The sequence below is a fragment of the Notamacropus eugenii genome, chromosome 5 (assembly GCF_028372415.1).
Source record: "Notamacropus eugenii isolate mMacEug1 chromosome 5, mMacEug1.pri_v2, whole genome shotgun sequence".
NCBI lineage: Eukaryota > Metazoa > Chordata > Mammalia > Diprotodontia > Macropodidae > Notamacropus > Notamacropus eugenii.
In genome coordinates this window covers 340,737,074-340,759,006 of record NC_092876.1, presented here as the reverse complement: position 1 = coordinate 340,759,006, position 21,933 = coordinate 340,737,074, and the positions used below count along the sequence as shown (strand labels likewise).

At 42.8% G+C, this 21,933-nt stretch overlaps 1 protein-coding gene across 2 annotated transcripts in view; it reads right to left on the bottom strand.

Annotated features, from left to right (window-relative positions):
- Positions 1 to 21,933, bottom strand: part of ADCY5 (adenylate cyclase 5) — a 271,850-nt gene that overhangs the window by 76,347 nt on the left and 173,570 nt on the right. For both annotated transcript variants that reach the window (XM_072613773.1, XM_072613774.1), the window contains exons 2-3: positions 13,668 to 13,817; positions 2,620 to 2,741 (exon numbers count right to left, since the gene is read on the bottom strand). In XM_072613773.1, coding sequence (XP_072469874.1) covers positions 2,620 to 2,741; positions 13,668 to 13,817 — 272 coding nt within the window. The remainder of the gene's footprint in view (positions 1 to 2,619; positions 2,742 to 13,667; positions 13,818 to 21,933) is intronic.

The window sequence follows — 21,933 nt, the reverse complement described above, 5'->3', positions numbered from 1 at the left end:
AAGAGAAGGGTAAGATCTACTTCCCCCCTGACTCTGATAGCAGATCTGTACCTTCCAGAAGACAATGGAACCTTTGCTTAGGCATAGCCAATTTTGTTTCCACAGGGGAGGGGAAGGAGTAAGAGAGGGAAGCACAGGACCTCTAGACATCAGAGAAAGAAGGAACTTGGCCACTCAACAAACTCAAACTCAGGCACCTGTACCAAGGGCTAAGGATTCAAAGACAAAAATTAAACTGTCTCTACCATTAAGAAATGGGAAATGGCAATGGGTTGAGTGTCTGAAGACTTGGGATCTTTTGGAAACGACTCCACCTTCCAGACAAACCTAGCACTGGTGTCAAAGGTGTATCAGTTCCTCCTGCAACAGGCTCTCCTATACATACAGGGAGGAGACGGATCCCTGCATGCATTCAATTGTCCAGCCTGTGTTAGACTTCTGTTGATTACATGTCATTAAAACATACAACATGTTTCTTCCAGGCATCTCTGAGCCTTTCCCAGGGAATTACCCATTATGCATTAGCTTTAATTGCAGAGTATTAGACATATTCGTAGGACTAGGCCAACAAAGCTTGGCCTCTGGTTCTTCCTCTCCTATTTCTGTCTTTTTTCACCCCTGAACCAATCTAAACAATATCTCTCCCCCGGATCTGCTTCCCCCTTCCTTTGATCTGTCTCTCTCATACTTAACATCATCAACTCATTTCTCCTCTGGTCGCATACTTAGTAGGGGAGCGAGAACAGCAGGTCACCATCCTCTATATAACAGCCCTGCAGAGCTTGGATGGATGTCATTATTAAGTCACTCCCCAGTCTCCTTTTCTTCAGGTTGAAGAATCCAGGTTCCTTTGATGAGTGCAAGCATGCGCAGTACACATGAGAACCCACACACACACACAGAGGCTGGGAGACAAACTCTTTCTCCCCTTCTTTGGGGGATTCTGGGGATTGCCCTGGTGGCTCCCCAGATCCTTCCCATAACTTCACCCATGAAAAGAGACCTTTATTCTTCTGGTGGATAATATCTGTCCAGGAGGTAAGCTATTTTAACACTCATCTAATGACAAAGAACTTTTTGGCACAATTCTTTAGCCATGTGAGAGGAGGAAGAGAAGAGAGGAAACTGATACTCCATCTGTATTAATAAAAGGTTCAGGTCCAGCTGAGAAGCTAAGTTTTTCTTAGCTGAAGCTGTGAAAAGGGGTCTCAGGAATTGCCTTCCTCCCAAAACTGAAAATCTATAAGAAGGATATGAAACTGTGATGCCTCCAGACTCATCCCTGTGGGGCTCAGCCTTGAACCCATGCCCATACTCCCCCAATCACTGGGCCTCCTTTAGGGAAAAGACTGGTTAAGGCCACTCAGGTCTAATAAGACATTTTACTTATAGACCCAGAGCTTTGATTTCATGAACTGCCTTAGAGTAAACTGTACAAATGCAAAGGGACAACTGGTTTAGTAGTTTGCCCTCGATCAAGCAGCAGTCATCAGTATGACTTGAACTCTGATATTTCTACCTCTGTGTCAGTATGATTTAGCAACTCTGAGGCCTGAACACTTAGAAATTGGGTGGGAGGGGATGGTCCTCTCTCTTAGCAGAAATAATCAATAAATTAGTCTGTGCTCAAGTATAATCCTAATTGGCCTAATAAATGTTGACCACATGAATAAATGAATGGATGGCTCTTCTTTCCTTTTTTTCAAAGTGCTGATCTACCCCCTCAGTTTTAATCTGAACCCGCATCCTTAGATTCCTTGCCCATGGAGAAAAAAAGCTCTCTAGAGTGAGAGCCAATCTGTATGTTCCCTGTTCACTGAGGGATTCTCAGCCTCCCCAGGAACTATCCCTGATGGGCCCTCCCAGTCCCAGCATTCCACCCAGCACCACGTAATTCACGTGTACACTATGCGCTCTAGTAATTTACATCCATTTTCATCATCTCTGCCGTCTGTGCCTGTAGGGGATCCTTTACAGTGAGCCTCCAGTCTCTCTCATTGTGCTGAAGGTGCCCCAAGAAGTGGGCTAGGTCTCAGCCTTTTTCCTCTGCATCTTCCCACCCATCAAGAAGTGTCACAAGATACAAAGCTAATTAGATGCCGATGATTCCCCAGGTCATCAAACCAAAAGGAGAGGGCAAGGCTAAGACAATGAATCTAAAAGCTGTGCAGGGTTTCTTCTTTTAATCAAAATGTCTCAACTTGTTGCTCCTATGTAGTGGATGGGTTTGGGGGCTGTTGCTCCATTGATCTCTAGCAGTCAGCTGGGTGGCCCTAGTGGATCGAGTACTAGAGTTGGAATCAGGAAATCCTGAGTTCACATCTCACCTCAGAAATGTATTAACTGTGATACCCTGAACGAGACACTTAAATTCTTTTTTAAGCCTCAGTTTCCTCATCTGTGAAACAAAGATGATAATAACTGCACCACCTTTACAGGGTTGTTATGAGGCCCAAATGAGATAACATGTGCAAAGTGCTTTGTAAACCTTAAAGCCCTGTATAAATGCTAGTTTTTATTGGTTCATCACCAACTGGCCTTTTGGGAGCACCATCTCTCACTACCTTCAATTCCTCCCCCCTCCCGCTTCCTGATTCCCCTCCCCCAGTCTTCCCCTACCTCACATTGTCATGTTTCTGGATGTAAATCTTGTGGAACATCATATCTTCCTGCTTGGCATTGATGTCCGCTTTCATCTCCATGGCAACGTGACGGGGAAGGACAGACAACAGGAGACGTTCCTGGGGAGAGAAGCAGACAGAGTCATCATTGCTCCTACCACCTGCCTCAAGGCCTGCTTTCCTCCGTGGGACTTCTCTTGGGCATGAGCGAGGCCTCCCTTAACGTGTTTCCATCAAAAATCTCATTGTAGCCATGAAAACAGGACAGGCTCCCTAGCCCTGCACTGTAAGTTGTTCCCACCAGGGGGAGCATGGGAGCCAGAGAGCATCCCTGAGAACTGCTGGGGAGTGCTTTTTTGTTTTGTTTTTTAAAAAGAACTGGAATTTCACTGATATGGGAAACTCCTAGCTAGGAGACCTTTTCCACCAATAAGAATCAGCACCTTCTTCTCAATTTAGTAAGTTCTTAATAAGTGTTTGTTGACTTGAGAGAGAGCCCTGAGTCCTGGGGTCCTGAGATGACTCAGTAAGGCTCATACAAACAACGTGTCTGAGTTAGGGTTTGAACTTAGGTCTTCCTGACTCATTGACTGGCTCTCTGTTATCCACTCTATGTAACACTGACTCTCAGGAGTACAATTTTGATGGAGAAGCAAGACTTACTTGGACAATTCCCTAAGTCATTCCATCACAAAGTCCAATCAACATTGCCAACAGATTGTGGTGGGGATGGGGGATCACTTAGGCTTTACCCAAGTAAGAGTCTATGTCTGTGTTTGTGTGTGTACCCAGTCCCTCATCCCCCCATTCAATTCTCCACACGGCTGTTTTTACCCCTAGTTAATTATTCCTGTTCCAAGATAAATGGCGTTCCCTTTCTCCTTGTCTCTAACTTTGTCTACATTGTGACTAACTACAAAGCCTGCTGATTCCTGTTCTCCGAATCTATGAATCCAAGCACAAACTTCTCAGTCCTACTGCCTCCCAGCAAACTTTCACCCCCATCCAACCCTTTAGGTTTGCCTTTTCCAAACTCCTTCTCTTGTTTCCTACTAGGAATTCTCCTTTTTTCATACGATTATAGATTTAAAGTTGAGAGAAATGATTAGTAAATAACCAATTATTAAAATTGAGGAAATCCAGAATTTTTCCCCTTCCTCATTTGGAGATTAGGTCAAAGCTTAGTTCTCTGAAAGGCAGGGCAGGATGATGAGATGAAATCTTGGAGCTGTTGCTCCATCCAGCTAGAAAACCTTACAAAGAATTTAATCTGAGATGAATTCCTGGCCCATTGTGTTCTACTCAGGCTTGGGTGGGGGTAGATCTTTAGTCTAAAGAGTCCAAGGCTGGGGGTGGTCTGGAAATAAATGACATAATCAAAGTCACATTCCCACAGCCCTCCATTAGAATAGGTCCACTTCTCATTATAATATTAATTCTTCTTACTAATTGTTAACCAATCAGAGTTGATTGCTACCCTCAGGAACACCCACTCTTCCAAGGGCATATAAGTATTGAGTGGGTTCCATGAGGGATCTTTGGCATTGAAGAGCACCACTGACCCCTTTGATTAATTATCTGCTAGCATGATTAATAAAATAATTATCCAGAAACTATATCTCTCAGACTTTTTAAAAGTTACAAGGCTAAAAGAGATCTTGGAAGCTATCTGCGTCCAATCTTTCCCTTTTTATAGGTGAGGAAACTGAGCCCAAAGAATTGAATTGCCCAAGGTCACACTGGAAGTAATAGAGTGGGATTTGAAGCCAGGCCCTCTGACTCCAGAGTCAATGTGTGCTTTCCTGCTGGTTCACCCTCCTTCAAGAAGTCTCACCTTTTCTCTTGGCCTCCCCTCCCAAATTCAACCCTGATCTCTTCCTGGTTATCACATCCATCACTCCTCTGGCCTATGAAAACCATACCTTGAAAAAGCTGGGGCGGAGCCAAGATGGCGAAGTAGAAAGACGCACATACACATAGCTCCTAACCCACAAAACACAGAACGGCAGAGGGGACTAATCCAGGGCGAATTCTGCACCCAGAGACCACGGAATATTGGAGCGAGGGAGATTTCTGTTCCGGAGAGACCTGCAAACCTCTCGCGGGGGGTCCTTCGCACCGTGGACTGGGCGCCGGGGCGAGAAGCAGAGAGCAGCCCTACCGCGGCAGCGACAACGTGGGAAGCAGATCCGAGAGGGCTGCGAGACGGGATCTCCAGCGGCCACGCGGGTCCCCCCACCCACAGAGGGACCTGCAAACCTCTCGCAAAAGGTCCCTCGCGCTGCAGACATGGAGCCCAGCCGGGACCTGCGGCGGCGGCCGCGGCTCTGAGAGGCACAGTCCTAAGAGGGCTCCAGAGGCGGGATCTTCAGCAGCGGCACGGGCCCCCCCCACCAACAGGTGACTGACGGGGGTAGGTGAGAGAGTCTCTTTGGCGGGTTGAGAGGGGAGTGAGGTGCCCCCATGGCTCAGGGCCCCCCGGGAGGTGGGGACTGAGAGGCGGCTGCGGATGGCGGATCCCCAAGCGGACGGGAGCCTGGATCCATTGTGGAAGGTCTGTGCATAAACCGCCTGAGGGAATTGAGCCAGAGAGGCGGCCCTGCCCCTGACCACCTGAACTTAATTTAACACTGAATAACAGCCCTGCCCCCGCCAAAAGCCCTAAGGCGGGAAGCAGCATTTGAATCTCAGTCCTCCCAAACGCTGGCTGGGAGGAGTAGGAGGCGAGGTGGGTGTGAGGAGAACATTCAGAGTTCAGGCCACTAGGTGGAGAATATGCCAAGAAAAGGGAAAAGAAATAAAACTATTGAAGGGTACTTTATCGCAGAGAAAAAAACACTTCCTCCCCTCCTTTCTGATGGGGAGGAACAATGCTTGCCATCAGGCAAAGACACAGAAATCGAGGATTCTGTGTCCCAGCCCACCCAATGGGCTCAGGCGATGGAAGAGCTCAAGAGGAATTTTGAAAATCAAGTTAGAGAGGTGGAGGAAAGACTGGAAAGGGAAATGAGAGGGATGAGGGAGAAGCATGAAAAACAGATCAGCTCCCTGCTAAAGGAGAACCAAAAAAATCTTGAAGAAATTGGCACCCTGAGAACTAGCCTAACTCAGCTGGCAAGGGAGGTGCAAGGGGCCAATGAGGAGAAGAATGCTTTCAAAAGCAGAATTAACCAAATGGAAAAGGAGATTCAAAAGCTTACTGAAGAAAATAGATCTCTCAAATCTGGAATGGTACAGATGGAAGCTTTGGACTTTTCGAGAAAGACAGATATCTCAGAACATACCGCGCAGATTCGAAAAATGGAAGATAAGGTGAAATATCTTATTGGAAAAACAACTGACCTAGAAAATAGAATCAGGAGAGACAATGTAAAAATTCTGGGACTACCTGAAAACCATGATCAAAAGAAGAGCCTAGACATCATCTTCCATGAAATTATCAAGGAAAACTGCCCTGAGATTCTAGAACCAGAAGGCAAAATAAATATTCAAGGAATCCGCAGAACACCGCATGAAAGAGATCCAAAAAGAGAAACTCCTAGGAGCATTGTGGCCAAATTCCAGAATTCCCAGGTGAAAGAGAAAATATTGCAAGCAGCTAGAAAGAAACAATTCAAGTATTGTGGAAATACAATCAGGATAGTACAAGATCTGGCACCTTCTACATTGAGGGACAGAAGGGAATGGAATAGGATATTCCAGAAGTCAAAGGAAATAGGACTGAAGCCAAGAATCACCTACCCAGCAAAACTGAGTATAATACTTCAGGAAAAAAAATGGTCTTTCAATGAAATAGAAGACTTTCAAATTTTCCTGATGAAAAGACCAGAACTGGAAAGAAAATTTGACTTTCTAACACAAGAATGAAGAGAACCATGAAAAGGCGAACAGCAAAGAGAAATCATAAGGGACTTACTAAAGTTCAACTGTTTACATTCCTATATGGAAAGACAATATTTATAACTGTTGAAACATTTCAGTATCTGGGCACTGGGTGGGAGTACACACACACACACACACACACACATGCACACACGCACACATACATAGAGACAGAGTGCACAGAGTGAATTGAAGAGGATGGGATCACATACTAAAAAAAAAAAAAATTAAATCAAGCAGTGAGAGAGAAATATTGGGAGGAGAAAGGGAGAAGTTATATGGGGCAAATTATCTCTTATAAAAGAGGCAAGCAAAAGACTTATTAGTGGTGGGATAAAGAGGGGAGGCAAGAGAAAAACATGAGGTCTACTCTCATCACAATCCACTAAAGGAAAGAATATAATGCACACTCATTTTGATAGGAAAACCTATCTCATAATACAGGAGAGTGGGGGACAGGGGCACAAGTAGGATGGGGGGGAGGATAGAGGGGAGGGCATGGGGAGGAGAATGCAATACGAGGTCGACACTCATGGGGAGGGAAAGGACCATAAGAAAATAGAAGTAATGGGGGACAGGACAGGATGGAGGGAAATATAGTTAGTCCTATACAACACAACTAGTATGGAAATCATTTGCAAAACTAAACAGATATGGCCTATATTGAACTGCCTGTCTTCCAAGGGGAAGGGGTAGAGAGGGAGGGAGCCAAAGAAGTTGGAACTCAAAGTGTTAGGACCAAATGTAATGTTATTACCACCGGGTAACAAGAAATACAGGTTAAGGGGTCAAGAAAGCTATCTGGCCCTACAGGACAAAAGAGAAGACGGAGACAAGGGCAGGGAGGGAGGATAGAGGAGAGAGAAGATAGGTCACAGGGGCAATTAGAAAGCTTGGATCTGGGGGGGGGGGGAGGGGAAAAAAGGGGAGAAAATTTGTAACCCAAAAATGTGTGAAAATAAATGTTAAAAGTTTAATAAAAAAAATAAAAAATTAAAAAAAAAAAAAAAAAAACCATACCTTTTCCCACTCTACTGAGTGAATGGGAGATGAGGGAAGGCTCAGTCTTCTCCTCAAATCCTAGTGGCATCTCATGCCATCTGCCACCTTTTCCTGCTTCTCATCATTTGAAGTATATGCCACCTGTCTATACTATCCTCTTCAAGTCACTGCTTCTGTCACTTGCTCCTCACCTTACACCTGAAGCCCTGTTCTAACATTTCTCTCCCATCTACCCTGAACATCACTGCTCAGCTAATCTTCCTAATGGGTCTTTTTTATCATGCCATTCCTCAGCTCAAAAACTCTGGATGACTCCCTCTTACCTACCCTATTGATGAGGCGCTAAAGATGGCTACCTAAAATGCCCAGTCCCTAGTGTTCGCCTGAGGCATTTGGCCCAGCCCAACTCCCTTGATTACTTAATTAGCTAACTTGCCACTCCTCTATCCCATCCAGATCTTCCCACAGTCTTTCTGCATAAAAATATCAGTTCCATCCTCATCAAACGCTCAGATTTTTAAAATCTGGCCCGCTAGTCTTGGCGTCACAAATAGCACAGACTCACTAGGAGTCTGACCCACTTCTATTGGTGTTACAATAAACTCACTACTTGCACTGAAAGAAGGCCTGAGTGGTTGAATTCTTTCAAGGCAGATCCTGGCCCGGTACCCTTGGATTTAGACCACAAGACTATCAAGTGGAAATTCCTGTCTGTCCTTGTGGCCACCCATTCCAAACCTTTCCATCCTCCTGCATGAAATCTCCCCTGTCTGCTAGGTCTTCACCGATAGCAACAGCTTACAAAGAAAACACATAGAGTTGTAACAAATGCAGGATTATACATGCAATGAAATGTTGAAGCCATTTTCCTAATTCTCGATTCATTATTAGAAAACTCCTTCATGGGGCCTTGTCCCTTTCCTTTCTGCTCAGCCCTCTCCACACCACCCACATGGAGAGCTCTCTACCAAGGTTACAGTGTCACTGTGACCTGAAGGGTTGGGGAGGGTGGTTTCCAAACAACTTGAATCTAGGAGGCAAATGGAGTAAGGAGGAGAAAGAACAGGGGTGGGATCTCTACAGCTCAGAGATAAGTACTACTACTCTTCTTTCCATTTTACAGATGAGATAAATTGCCCACCCAAACTCACACAGGCAGTAAGTGGCCAAAGGCTTGAGCTTCAATCCAGGTATTTAGATTCCAAATTCAAGGCTCTTTTCACTGCATGACCTGCCTCTTCTGAGCTAAGCTAATTACCTTGCTTGTTAAGTGTTCCCTGTGTGCCTACCAACCATTTTCTAAGCTTGTTGAGTGATGGGGCCCTGTCACCCACTGGGGCCTAATGAAACTCTAAGCACACAGTAACCACACTTTAAATACTTGGTTGATCTATGAAACAGCTAGGCAGTAATTTTAAGGCAATAAGAGGACTGGAATTGGAAATCAGGAGACCTGGGTTCTAGTCTAGTTCTAATCAGTTTGTATGAGCAAGGATCAATCCCTTCCCCTTCCCCAACTTCAGTTTCCTTATCTGCAAATGAGAAGATTGAACTAGGTGATCTCTACGGTCCTTTCTCCCTCTAATATTGTATTACTAAGATCATAGAAGTACAATCAATCAACAAGAATTTATCAAGCATTTTACTGCGTGCCAGGCATTATGTAAACACTTTTTGTTGAGGTTTTTCAGTCATGTCCAACTCTTTGTGACCCCATTCGGGGTTTTCTTGGCAAAGATACTGGAGTGGTTTCCTTCTCCAACTTATTTTACTGATTAGGTAACTGAGGTAAACAGGGTTAAGTGATTTGCTCAGGGTCACACAGCTAGTAAGTGTCTGAAGCCAAATTGAACTTGAAGATGAGTCTTCCTGGCCCCAGGCCTAGTATTCCCTCCACCTCCCCACCCAGTTGCCCCCTTGCTAAACACTACAAAGACAAAAATGAAATAATCCCAGCCCTCCAGGACCTGGTATTCTATGCAGGCAGAGAACAAGGATCTATATACATTTATACAAACATAAATAAGGTAGGTTAGGGAAGGAGAGCATTAGCATTTGGGGGAAGTGAGAAAGGTTTGCAGAAATCAGTATGGGACAGCTTCTGGGGCCATGGGGCAGAGCAGTTCTCAGTCCTTTCTACCCCAGTGTACCCTGAGGACTCCCACCTCTGCTGTCAGTTCTTTTCCCTAGACTAGGCCTAGAGAAAAGCTCCAGATGATCATCCATTGCCTTACACTTACTATAGTCTCCAAATGGGCACTGAACATATGACTCAAGAGGGCAGGGGTAGGTAGGTAGTACAGTGGATGGAACACTGGCCCATGGGTTGGGCGGGGTGGGAACTGAGTTCAAATTTGGCCTCAGGTACTTGACATATACTAATTATATGATTAACCTCAACTGCCTCACAAAAAAATAAAATAAAATAAAACAAAGAGGGTCTAGGGGTCCATGGCAAAAGTGGAGGGAAATTAATGTCTTTGTCCAAAAAGTAGAACCTTTTCACCTTTATATCTTGAGGTTCTATGACCCTACCCAAGAAACCACTGTGGACTGGGGCAGGAGGACTGAGGCGCAGTCCTCACAACCATAGGCCAAAAGAATGAAACTGTAATGGAATTAGGGAAATGCTAATAGAGGCTAAAGTCTGCTCAGGCTCAAACACTGGACTGAAATACCTAATACCCAGAAAGGCTGATCTGTTTTGTGGAGTTGAGTATAAACTCCCTTTCAGGGGCTGGGAAAGGGATCTCCATTTTCTCACAGCACTTGGTCTGACTCTCCTTTGCCTTTTTTCCATTCTGGGTCATACTTCCTTGTGCACCTTGCTGGGTACCAGGTACCAGCTCTATTCACCCGAAATCTCTTTACGTGAAGGGGACAATATTGTTTTTCCTGTTTATAGTCCCCGATCTAGCACAGTGTCATACACACTGTGTATGTTTAACAAAGTAGATGCTGAACAAAGGTGTGCTGCTTTGAACTGAGAAAGAAGAGAAGAGGCATGAGGGAAGAGACCAAACGAGCGGATCCTGACAAGGATGTGCACTTTGTGACTAGAGGTGCCTATTTTATACATAGTGGATAGATAGCAGGCTTTGGGTCCAAGAAGACGTGAGTTCAGATTCTACCTCTGACACATACTGGCTGTGTGGTCCTGTGCCCCTCAATGCTCCAAACATTATCAAGTTACATTATTATTATTATTATATTATACATTATATAATATAATTTATTATACTATATTATTAAAAAATACATTATCAGAAGCAGAGTCCCCAATTGATAAATGGTTAAAGGATATGAACAGGCAATTTTCAGAGGAAGAAATTAAAGATATCTATAATCATATGAAAAAATGCTCTAAATCACTATTGATTAGAGAGATGCAGATCAAAACAAGTCTGAGGTGCCACATCACACCTGTCAGATTGGCAAACATGACAGAACAAGAAAATGATAAATGCTGGAGAGAATGTGGGAGAGTTGGAACACTGATTCATTGTTGGTGGAGCTGTGAGCTGATCCAACCATTCTGGAGAGCAATTTGGAACTATGCCCAAAGGGCTACAAAAATGTTCATACCCTTTGACTCAGCAATATCGCTACTGGGACTGTATCCCCAAGAGATCATAAAAATGGGAAAGGGTCCCACATGTACAAAAATATTTATAGCAGCTCTTTTTGTGGTGGCCAAAAACTGGAAACCAAGGGGATGCCCATCAATTGGGGAATGGCTGAATAAATTATGGTATATGAATGTAATGGAGTACTATTGTGCCATAAGAAATGATGAACAAGAAGACCTCAGAGGGGCCTGGAAGGACTTATATGACCTGATGCTGAGGGAAAGGAGCAGAACTAGGAGAACTTTGTGCACAGCAACAACCACAGTGTGTGAGAGTTTTTTCTGGTAGACTTGGAATTTCATAATAATGCAAGAACTTATTTTAAAAAAAAAATCCCAATGGTGGTTTTCTAAGGCAAAATGCCTTCCACACTCAGAGAAAGAAATATGGAAGTCATTCACAGAATGTAGCAGATCATGTTTGTGTGTGTGTGTATGTGTTTGTGTATCATGCTTTGATTTGTTATATGATTTCTTCCATTTATTTTAGTTCGACTACATAGCATGACTATAGTGAAAATGTACCCAATAGGAAAGTATAGGTAGAACCTATACAGAATTGTATGCAGTCGTGGGGAGGGAGGGGGGTAGTGGGGGGCAGGTGGGGGGGGATAAAATCTCAATTGTATGGCAGTGATTGTAAAACATTAAAAAATAATAATAATTAAATTAAATTAAAAAAAAAGAAGCAGAGAAGGTGCTGACTGCTTGGATAGCTTCCTTCCTCGTCTGGGAGTTTATTAATGAAATCACAGGTCCTGTTTCTATCCCCTCTCCTTATCCCTATTAAAATTGTTACCCTTGTTGTTCAATCCTGTCTGACTCTTCAGGACCCCATTTGGGGTTTTATTTTTTCTTTCCACATTAGTCATGTTGTATAGAAGAATTAGAAAGAATAGAAGGGACCATGAGAAAGAAAACAAAACAAAAAAAGAGAAAATAGTCTGCTTTGTTCTGTATTCAGACTCCACGGCTCTTTCTCTGTACATAGATGGCATTCCCCTGGCGTTTTCTTGATAAAGATACTGGATTGGTTTGTTGTTTCCTTCTCCAGCTCATTTTACAGATGAGGAAACTGAGGCAAACAGGATTAAGTGACTTGCGCAGGGTCACACAGAAGTGCCTGAGGATGGATTTGAAGTCAGGATGATGAGTCTTTCTGTCTCCAGGCTCCATGTGCTATCCATTGTACCACCTAGCTACCTTTTCTATTAAAACTACAAATGTACAATTCCTAATAAGAGTAAGAGAAGGAGGGATGGTGACTCACCCAGCTCAGGGGAGCTAAGCAAGGCTCTGACGCGATGCACCAAGAGTAGAGGCAAGGCCACCAGCCTCTGGGGAAGCTCCAGGCCGCATCCACTTTCTGTGTGACATCCTGCAGGTCTTCCCTAGCTCTTCCATTAAACTTAGACCTCCCTGCAGGTAAAGACTTCTCTCTCTGATAGCCCTCCCTCTTTGCTCCAAATTCCCCAGCATTTTGTTCAAGGTTTTGTATACAAGATTAATCCCTGGGAAGGACTGACTGTCCCTGCCCCTTACTCCAACCCCACCCTTTCCTATAGGTCTTCTGTCCCTGATAATGAAGAACATAGGAATCTAAGACTAACCACCCAGGCCCCCTCCTACCACTCCCACCCATTTGTATACCAGCTTCCCAGGGAAGGGGTGGGCAGTGATATATGAAGCAAAGGCGTTTTTTGGGACTCACATTTCTGCATCCAAAGGCCTATTTGATTTATTTACAAAAAGGGGGAGGGAGAAGTCAGGGAAGGAAGGTCAGTGGGTTGAGTTCTCTCTCCAGGGTACCCAAAGAAAAGGATTCCTACAGAGTCAGGAATGCCAGTCCCTTTCCATAGAAAACATTCCCATGTCAGCTGGGCCCCAAACCCATGACCAGGGAAAGTGAAGCAAAAGGCTTTGTGTTCAAGGTGAAAAGAAACACAGGAGAGGTGGACAGGGAGGCTCCCATGTACCCAGCTAGCAGGGCTTCTCATCCCCACCCTGCGAGCAAAGGCCTAGGATAATTCACTCTCCCATCCAGCCCAAGCAAAATGGAAGCCAAAGAAGGGAAAGGGGCGGGGGCAGCTTGGATCATCAGCAGCTCCCTAGAATTGTGGTTGGTCATTGTATTGATCAGAGTTCCTAAGCTTTACAAAGCTGTTTGTCTTTACAACATTATTGTTATTATCTAAATTCTTCTGGTTCTGTTTCCCTTTGGTCTCCATCAGTTCACGCAATGATTCCTGAGGTCTGAGGATGAAGAATGCTACCTACCCTCCTGCAGAGAAGGCGGTGGACCCAGTGTGCAGAATGACACAGACAGGTTTAGATACAGATAATGTGGGGATTTGTTTTGTTGGCTATGCGTATTTGTTTTGAGAGTTTTCTTTTTCTTTTTCTATTAAGGGGGGAGGTAAGGTGGGAGGAAGAGAAATAAAGCATATGCTTGTTCTTTGGGAAAAAGAATAAAACAGATTTTTTTCTTAAAAAGAAAGGGGTAGGGGAAGGGATTCATCTTCAGAGCACCTCACCTGCTGCTGGTTTTCCCTCTGTGAGTGAAGCCGAGCCTGGATACATTCCCTCGTCTCCTGGAAGGCCTGTCTTTGAGAGACCTCTGCTGGGTAATGGGTACATACTCCCACAATGTTGGTACAGGAAAAGATGAGGACATTGGAGACAAGCTGCAATATTGGAAATGGAAATAAACATGTTAGTGTCGATCTGATATCTGGTTGGTGTAGAATGAAAAAAATAAGGGTTGTATAACCTCAAATACAGACTGTGCCCAAATTTTCACCCACAACACTCACAGGGTGCCCCAAATCTGAATTCTGTGGGATCCCCAATCATGGATCAGGGATGCCAAATATATCCTGTTTCTTCTTGATTTTCTTCCCTGACTTCATCTGGGTCCAGGTCTTACTTGTCCTTCCTAAGTTCCAGGGCTGGTTTAATGTTAACAGTCCATAAAGGCATAGGGATAATTAAATAATAACTACCAAACACATACATAAAACAGATTAAATATTTACCTTGGCTACAAATTAAAGGTTGAATTCATTAGTGAGGCAGCAAAAAGGACATGTAGGGTATGTTGTCGAGGGAGGGAAAGGGATTATACAATTACAGGATTTTAGATGTGTAACTGTGCCCAATGTATAGTGATCCTTAATGAATTCGATTGGATGTTGGTGTCAGTTCTATCAATAGACATTCATCAGGTTCCTACTGTTTAGGGAAGCAGTGTTGCTCTTGAGTCAGGAGACCTGGGCTCAAAGTCAGCTTTGGACACTGAACTATCTGTGTGACCTTAAACAAGTCACTTGATCGTTGCTTCCTCACCTGTCAAATGATGGACTTGGTATAAACTGCTCCATGGGCCCTTTCAGCTTTCTCTCTCTCTTTACACTCTTTATTCAACAAATATTCATTAAATTGCTGCTATGAAGGGTAGGCTAGTGCAGTGGGCAGAATGTCCAGCCTGGAGACAGCAAGTCTCATCTTCTGAGCTCAAATCTGGCCTCAGACACATACTGGCTATGTGATCCTGGGCAAGTCACTTTAGCCCCGTTTGCCTCAGTTTCCTTAGTTGCAAAATGGGCTGGAGAAGAAAATGGCAAGCCACTTCAGTATCTTTGCCTAGAAAATCCCATATGGGGTTATAAAGGGTCAGACATGATTGAACAACAACAAATGTATAATGTAGTCTCTTGCTACCACCGCAACTGTGTCCAGGGCAGAGATTCTTAACATGATAGATTTCAGGTCTCTGGGAAGGACTTGGATAGGAAAAAAAATGACAGCTTTATTTTCACTAACCTTTGGTTTCCTTTGTAATTTATGTTATGCCTTTAAAAACCTTAGTTTGAGAAGGGAGTCATTAGGCTTCACCAGTTTTCCAAGAGGTCCATGACATAAAAAAGGTTAAGAATTGTTGCTGTAGGAAATATATGCATCCCCACTCAATCCTGACCAAGATGTGGAAAATTCTTTTTCCCCGTAGTTCAAACAAAGTTATGTTTGTGATTTCTTAAAAGGAAATTTTAATAGGAAATTAAATGAGGAAAAAGACCTACCAACACAAAGCCATAGAAGGAAATGAATCTGCAGGTTTCTGGTTCAAACTTGAACAGCTAAAGACTCAAGATCTGCTTGGCTGCCAGGGCTTATGAGGCACTCTATCTCAACTATCCTTCTCCTACCTGAACTCTATCTAAGCAAATAAACCAAAACTTCTAGCTAGGGGAAAATTCGAGTTACCCCTTCCTGGTCTGATGGAATCCTCAATCCCTCACACAAACTGCTCCCAGTGTAATAGAATCCTCAATTTCCACCCAGAATCTTGTTCGATTTTCTCTTCAGGTATTATTGGTGACCAAGGACTTTCTCACTGGAACTGAGCTGCATCGAATTTCTGGTTCTTCTCTGGTTCCTGACAATGAGAACTGTCCAGAAGTGTAATTGGCTGTCTCTAGAGGTGGCAGCTTCCTCCTCCTTGACGTCTGCAAACACATCACCACTTATCTGCAGGTAGGTTAGATAGCAGATTCCTCTTGTGTATGGGTTGGATTGTGTGGTTGTGAAGATCTCTTCCTACTGTCAAAATCTGTGAATCTGTTATCTCTAGTCCATCTGAATGAGGAAAGTACTTCTCTATTTGCTCCCTTAAATTTTCTGACTTTTTAAGCCATCCCACACTCTTTGTTTTTTTTTTAATGTTTATTTATTTTTAGTTTTAATATTCATTTCCACAAAATTTTGAGCTTCTAATTTTCTAATTTTCTCCCCATCTCTCCCCTTGCCCCACCCCATAACACCTTGCATTCTGATTATCCCTTCCCTCAGTGAGCCCTCCCTTCTATCACACCCCTCCCTTCCCTTATCCCCATCTTTTCTTGTAGGTCAAGATAGCTTTCTATACCCCACTACCTGTATTTTTTATTTCCCAGTTGTATGCAAAAACAATTCTCAACATTCATTCCTAGAACTCTGAGTTCCAACTTCTCTCCCTTCTTCCCTCCCTACCCATCCCTTCTTATTCAACTTACCCTGTGCTCTCTGTCTATATGGGTGTGTATGTGTGTGTGTGTGTGTGTGTGTGTGTGTGTGTGTGTGTGTGTGTGTGTGTGTGTATAACCTCTCCAACTACCCAAATACTGAGAAAAGTCTCAAGAGTTACAAATATTATATTTCCATGTAGGAATGTAAACAGTTCAACTTTAGAAAGTCCTTCATGTTTTCTCTTTCCTGTTTATCTTTTCATGCTTCTCTTGATTCTTGTCTTTGAAAGTCAAATTTTCTATTCAGTTCTGGTCTTTCCATCAAGAATGCTTGAAAGTCCTCTATCTCATTGAATGACCATTTTTTCCCCTGAAGTATTATACTCAGTTTTGCTGGGTAGGTGATTCTTGATTTTAATCCCAGTTCCTTTGACTTCTGGAATATCATATTCCAAGCCCTTTGATCCCTTAACGTAGAAGCTGCTAGATCTTTTGTTATCCTGACTGTATTTCTACAATACTTGAATTGTTTCTTTCTGACTGCTTGCAATATTTTCTCCTTGACCTGGGAATCCTGGAATTTGGGTACAATATTCCTAGGAGTTTCTCTTTTCAGATATCTTTCAGGAGGTGATCTGTGGATTCTTTCAATATTTATTTTGCCTTCTGGTTCTAGAATATCAGGGCAGTTTTCTTTTATAACTTCATGAAAGATGATGTCTAGGCTCTTTTTTTGATCATGGCTTTCAGGCAGTCCTATAATTTTTAAATTGTCTCTCCTGCATTTATTTTCCAGGTCAGTTGTTTTTCTAATGAGATATTTCACATTATCTTCTATTTTTTCATTCTTTTGCTTTTGTTTTGTAATTTTTTGCTTTCTCCTAAAGTCATTAGATTCCATCTGTTCCATTCTAATTTTCAAAGAACTATTTTCTTCAGTGAGCTTTAGAACCTCCTTTTCCATTTGGCTAATTCTGCTTTTGAAAGAATTCTTCCCCTCATTGGCTTTTTGGACCTCTTTTGCCAATTGAGTTAGCCTATTTTTCAGGGTGTTATTTTCTTCAGAATTTTTTGGGGTCTCCTTTAGCAAGCTGTTGACTCAGTTTTCATGGTTTTCTTGCATTGCTCTCATTTCTCTTCTCAATTTTTCCTCCACCTCTCTTACTTGATTTTCAAAATCCTTTTTGAGCTCTTCCATGGCCTGAGACCATTGCATATTTATTTTGGAGGTTTTGGATGCAGAAGCCCTGACTTCCTCTGATGTTATGCTTTGTTCTTCCTCATCAGAAAGGATGGAAGAAAATACTTATTCACCAAAAAAGTAACCTTCTATAGTCTTATTTTTTCTCCCTTTTTTGGGCATTTTCCCAGCCAGTTACTTGACTTTTGAGACCTTTGTTGAGAGGAGGGTATATTTTGGGGACCTGTAAATTCTCAGTTCCTCCAAGGTGGCACAATCAAGGGAGAGGTGTGTACTCCTCTCCTGACCTGCGCACTTGTCTGGAAGCAACCAAAAACTTTTCTGCCCAGAATCTGCAATTGAATTCTCTCTCCAGAGCCTCCACAAGTTCCATGGCCAGTGCTCCTCCTCACCTCTGTGTGGAGCTCAGGACTGAGAATCAGATCAGTGGCTCAATTCCCCCAGGGGCTTTAGGCTGAGGTCTCCCACTCAAGGATGAGATTTGATCAACCCTTCAGTTGTCCCAGGGGATCTAGGTGGAGGGTTCTGAAAATGGCAGCTGCGACTGCAGTGCCTGCTAGTGGAGGTCCAGACTGCGCTCCCCTCTCCTGGGTGAAGGAGCCCTCCCACTGACCTTTGAGATTGTCTGTGGCATTTGTGGGTTGAGGAATCTGGGAACTGCTGCTGGTGGCACCCTGAATCCTGTTCTGGGTCCTGTCTCTGCTGCTCCATGCTGGTCTGTGCTCATTGAGCTGGTCTGGTCTGCGCTTGTCTCCCATACTGTCTTTGTAAATGTCTCCTTTATTGCTCTCCTGGAAATCTACAATTCCAGGCCTCTAACATCCTACTTATACTTCTGGCTCACTTGATTTGCTCAAACCATATTCATGAGCTGTTAAGAATAGGTTTTTTACTTATGGCTCTAAGACCGTATTTCAATTTATTTCAATCCCTGAGTTTTCCTATTTTGAGGCCCATCTTCCTTTTTGGACCGCCCACTGAGTTTCAGTTTCCTGTCTAAGGAATGCCTGCATCCTTCTACTCATTTTGAGAACAAAAATGAATGAAGATTCAGAACTCAAGTGAGTAATCAAACTCAGGTTATCAACCTGATTATTTCCATGCTTCACGTGAAAGGTATAATGTAAGCTGAGATTTGGAGGTGGGAGGGAGAGGAAGATGGACAGACAGACAGAGGTGAATAAGGTATTCTAGTCCAAGGAAAAAAATATAGAGGTAAATCATTGTATAGAAAAGTATGATTTGAGGTGAAGGACTTAAGGGACTGTTGAGATACACGTTTGGAAAAGCAGATCGTGACAAGTTTTGAATAATAGGCTAAGAAATATAAACTTCATCTTAGAGGCAATAGTGAACAACTTAAGATTTCTGAGCAGGTCAATGAAAACGGTATTTTAGGGAGATGAATTTGTCAAAACTTTGATGAATGAATCGCAGTAGGCAGAGACTGAAAGCAAGAAGACTAATTAGGAAGTTATTGAGATAGTTCAGGCATAAGGTGATAAGAATTATGCCAGCAGCAGAAGGATCAGACAGGGACAGATGCAAGAAACATTACCAAAAAAAAAGAAAGAAAGATTGAATAAGAATTGGTGATTAAAGTGACCCAAACCAAGAAATGAGAGAATTTCAGGAAAGGGAGTGGAGCAATATTTTCATATTCAGTAGAATGGTCAAGGAGGTTCACAGATTCAAAGACTTGGAATTAGCCTTGATTCTGCCTTCTCCTCATGGCCTATTGATTACTAAGATTTATTGGTCCCACCTCTGCAACATCTGCCACCTTTTCTCCATTTACAGGCTCATTTTGAGGTCAGGACTTTATCACCTCTTACCTGAACTAATGCAATTGACTAATTAGTCTCACATTCATCCTTACAAATCCCACCTCAGAGGGGTGTGGGGGTGGAGCCAGATGGTGGAATAAAAGCAGAGACTTCCCTGAGCTCTCCCCCAAAGCCCTCCAAATACCTGTAGAAAAATGACTCTAAACAAATTCTACAGCTACTGAACCCAAAAAGTGACAGAATGAAACAAATCCCCAGCCCAAGACAACCTGGAAAGTCAATAGGAAGAGTCTTTTACACTGGGCAGGGAGTGGAGGGCAGTCTGTGGGCCACATGGTCACAGACCCGCTGGAGTAGGCCTCAGGGGACTGAATCACTACAGTTTCCAGATTTCTCAACCCACAAATGCCATAAAGGTCAGTGGGAAAACTCTGTGGGACCTGGGTGAAAGAGGAGCACGAGATCTGGTCAGGTCTGGCCCCAGCTCCAGGGCATGTGCAGAGGGGTGTGGGGTGTGTGTGGGGGCAATGTGTGGCTGTGAAGCAGCAGTGCCAGAGGGGACTTCCAGAGTTCTGGGCCCACAGACAGTGGTGGATCAAGTGAGCTGACACAAAATCACTGAAGCCTGGAACAATACACCTACCCCAATCCCTACCTCCACCCCCAATGGAAGCAGTTCTACCTTGACAAAGAGTTAGAAAGTCAAGTGTTTGATTGGGAAGATGAGTAAACATGGTAAAAGAACTCAAACTATAGAATCTTACTTTAGTGACAAGGCAGATCAGGGCATACAACCAGAAGAGGACAGCAGAGTCAAAACTCTACATCAAAAGCCTCCAAGAGGAATATGAATTGGTTGGAGAACATGAGGGAGCTCAAAAAAGATTTTGAAAATCAAGTAAGAGAAGTAGAGGAAAAATTGTATACAGAAATGGGAGTGATGCAAGAAAGCCATGAAACTCAAGTCAATTGCTTACTAAAGGAGACCCCCCCCACCAAAATACTGAAGAAAATAATGTGTTAAAAATAGCTTAACCCAAATGGCAAAAGAAGTCCAAAAAGTCAATGAGTGGAAAACTGCCTTAAAAAGCAGAATTGGCCAAAAGGAAAAGGAGATCCAAGAGCTCACAGAAGAAAATAATTCCTTAAAGATTAGAAAGGAGTAAATGAAAGCTAATGACTTTATAAGAAATTAAGAAATTATAAAACAGAACCAGAAGAATGAAAAAATAGAAGACAATGTGAAATATCTCGGAAAAACCACTGACCTGGAAAGTAGATCCAGGAGAGATAATTTAAAAATTATTGGACTACCTGAAAGCCATGATCAAAACAAGAACCTCAACATCATCTTTCAAGAAATTATCAAGAAAAACTGCCCTAATATTCTAGAATCAAAAGGTAAAATAGAAATTAAAAGAACCCACCAATTACCTCTGAAAAGAGATCCTAAAAGGAAAACTCCCAGGAATATTGTAGCCAAATGCCAGATTTCCCAGGTCAAGGAGAAAATATTGCAAGCAGCTCAAAAGAAATAATTTGAGTACTGTGGAAATACAATGAGAATAACACAAGATCTAGCCGCTTCTACATTAAGGAACTGAAGGACTTGGAATATAATATTCCAGAGGTCAGAAGAGTTAGGATTAAAACTAAGAATTACCTCTGCAGAAAAATTGAGTATAATCCTTCAAGGGAAAAAAGTGGATATTCAATGAAATAGAGGACTTTCAAGCATTCTTTCTTTCTTTTATTTATCTTCAGTGTTCTACAATCACTACTATATAGCTTAGATTTTTTCCCCTCCCTCCCCTTCCTCCCCTCTACCTCCCCCCTACCTCCCCAAGAGGACATACAATTTTATATAGGTTCTACACATACTTTCCTATTAAATACATTTTCATCATAATCATGTTGTATAGAAGAATTAAACTTTCAAGCATTCTTGATGAAAAGACCAGAGCTGAATAGAAAATTTGACTTTCAAATACAAGAATCAAGAGAAACATGAAAAGGTAAACAGGACAGAGAAATCATAGGAGACTTATTAAAGTTGAACTTTTTCCATTCCTACATGGAAAGATGATATTGGTAACTCATGAGACCTTTCTCAGTATTAGGGTAGTTGGAGGAAATAGATAAATAGATATAGATAGACAGATAGATAGATGGATGGATGGATGGATGGGTGGCACAAGGTGAGTTGAATGTAAAGAGATGATATCTAAAAAATAAAATTAAAGTGTGAGAGAGGAATATATTGGGAGGAGAAAGGGAGAGATAGAACCAGGTAAATTATCTCACATAAAGGAGGCAAGAAAAAGGTTGGAGGTGAGAAGGAATGAGTTAACCTTACTCTCATCAGATTTGGCATATGGAGGGAGTAACATACATACTTAATTGGGTATCTTACCCTACAGGAAAGTAAGGAGGAAGGGGATAAGAGGGGGGATGATAGAAGGGAGGGCAGATTGGGAAAGGGGGTAGTCAGAAGCAAACACTTTAGAAAACGGACAGGGTTAAAGGAGAAAATAGAATAATTAGGGGGCAAATAGGATGGAGGGAAATACAGTCAGTCTTTTACAACATGACTATTATGGAGGAGCTTTGCATAACTACACATGTATAACCTATATTGAATTGCTTGCCTCCTTAATGGGGGTGGGTGGGAACAGAAGAAGGGAGAGAATTTGGAACTCAAAGTTTTAAAAACAAATGTTTAGAAATTGCTTTTACATGCAACTGGGAAATAAGATTTACAGGCAATGGAGTATAGAAATCTATTTTGCCCTTCAAGAAAGTAAATGAC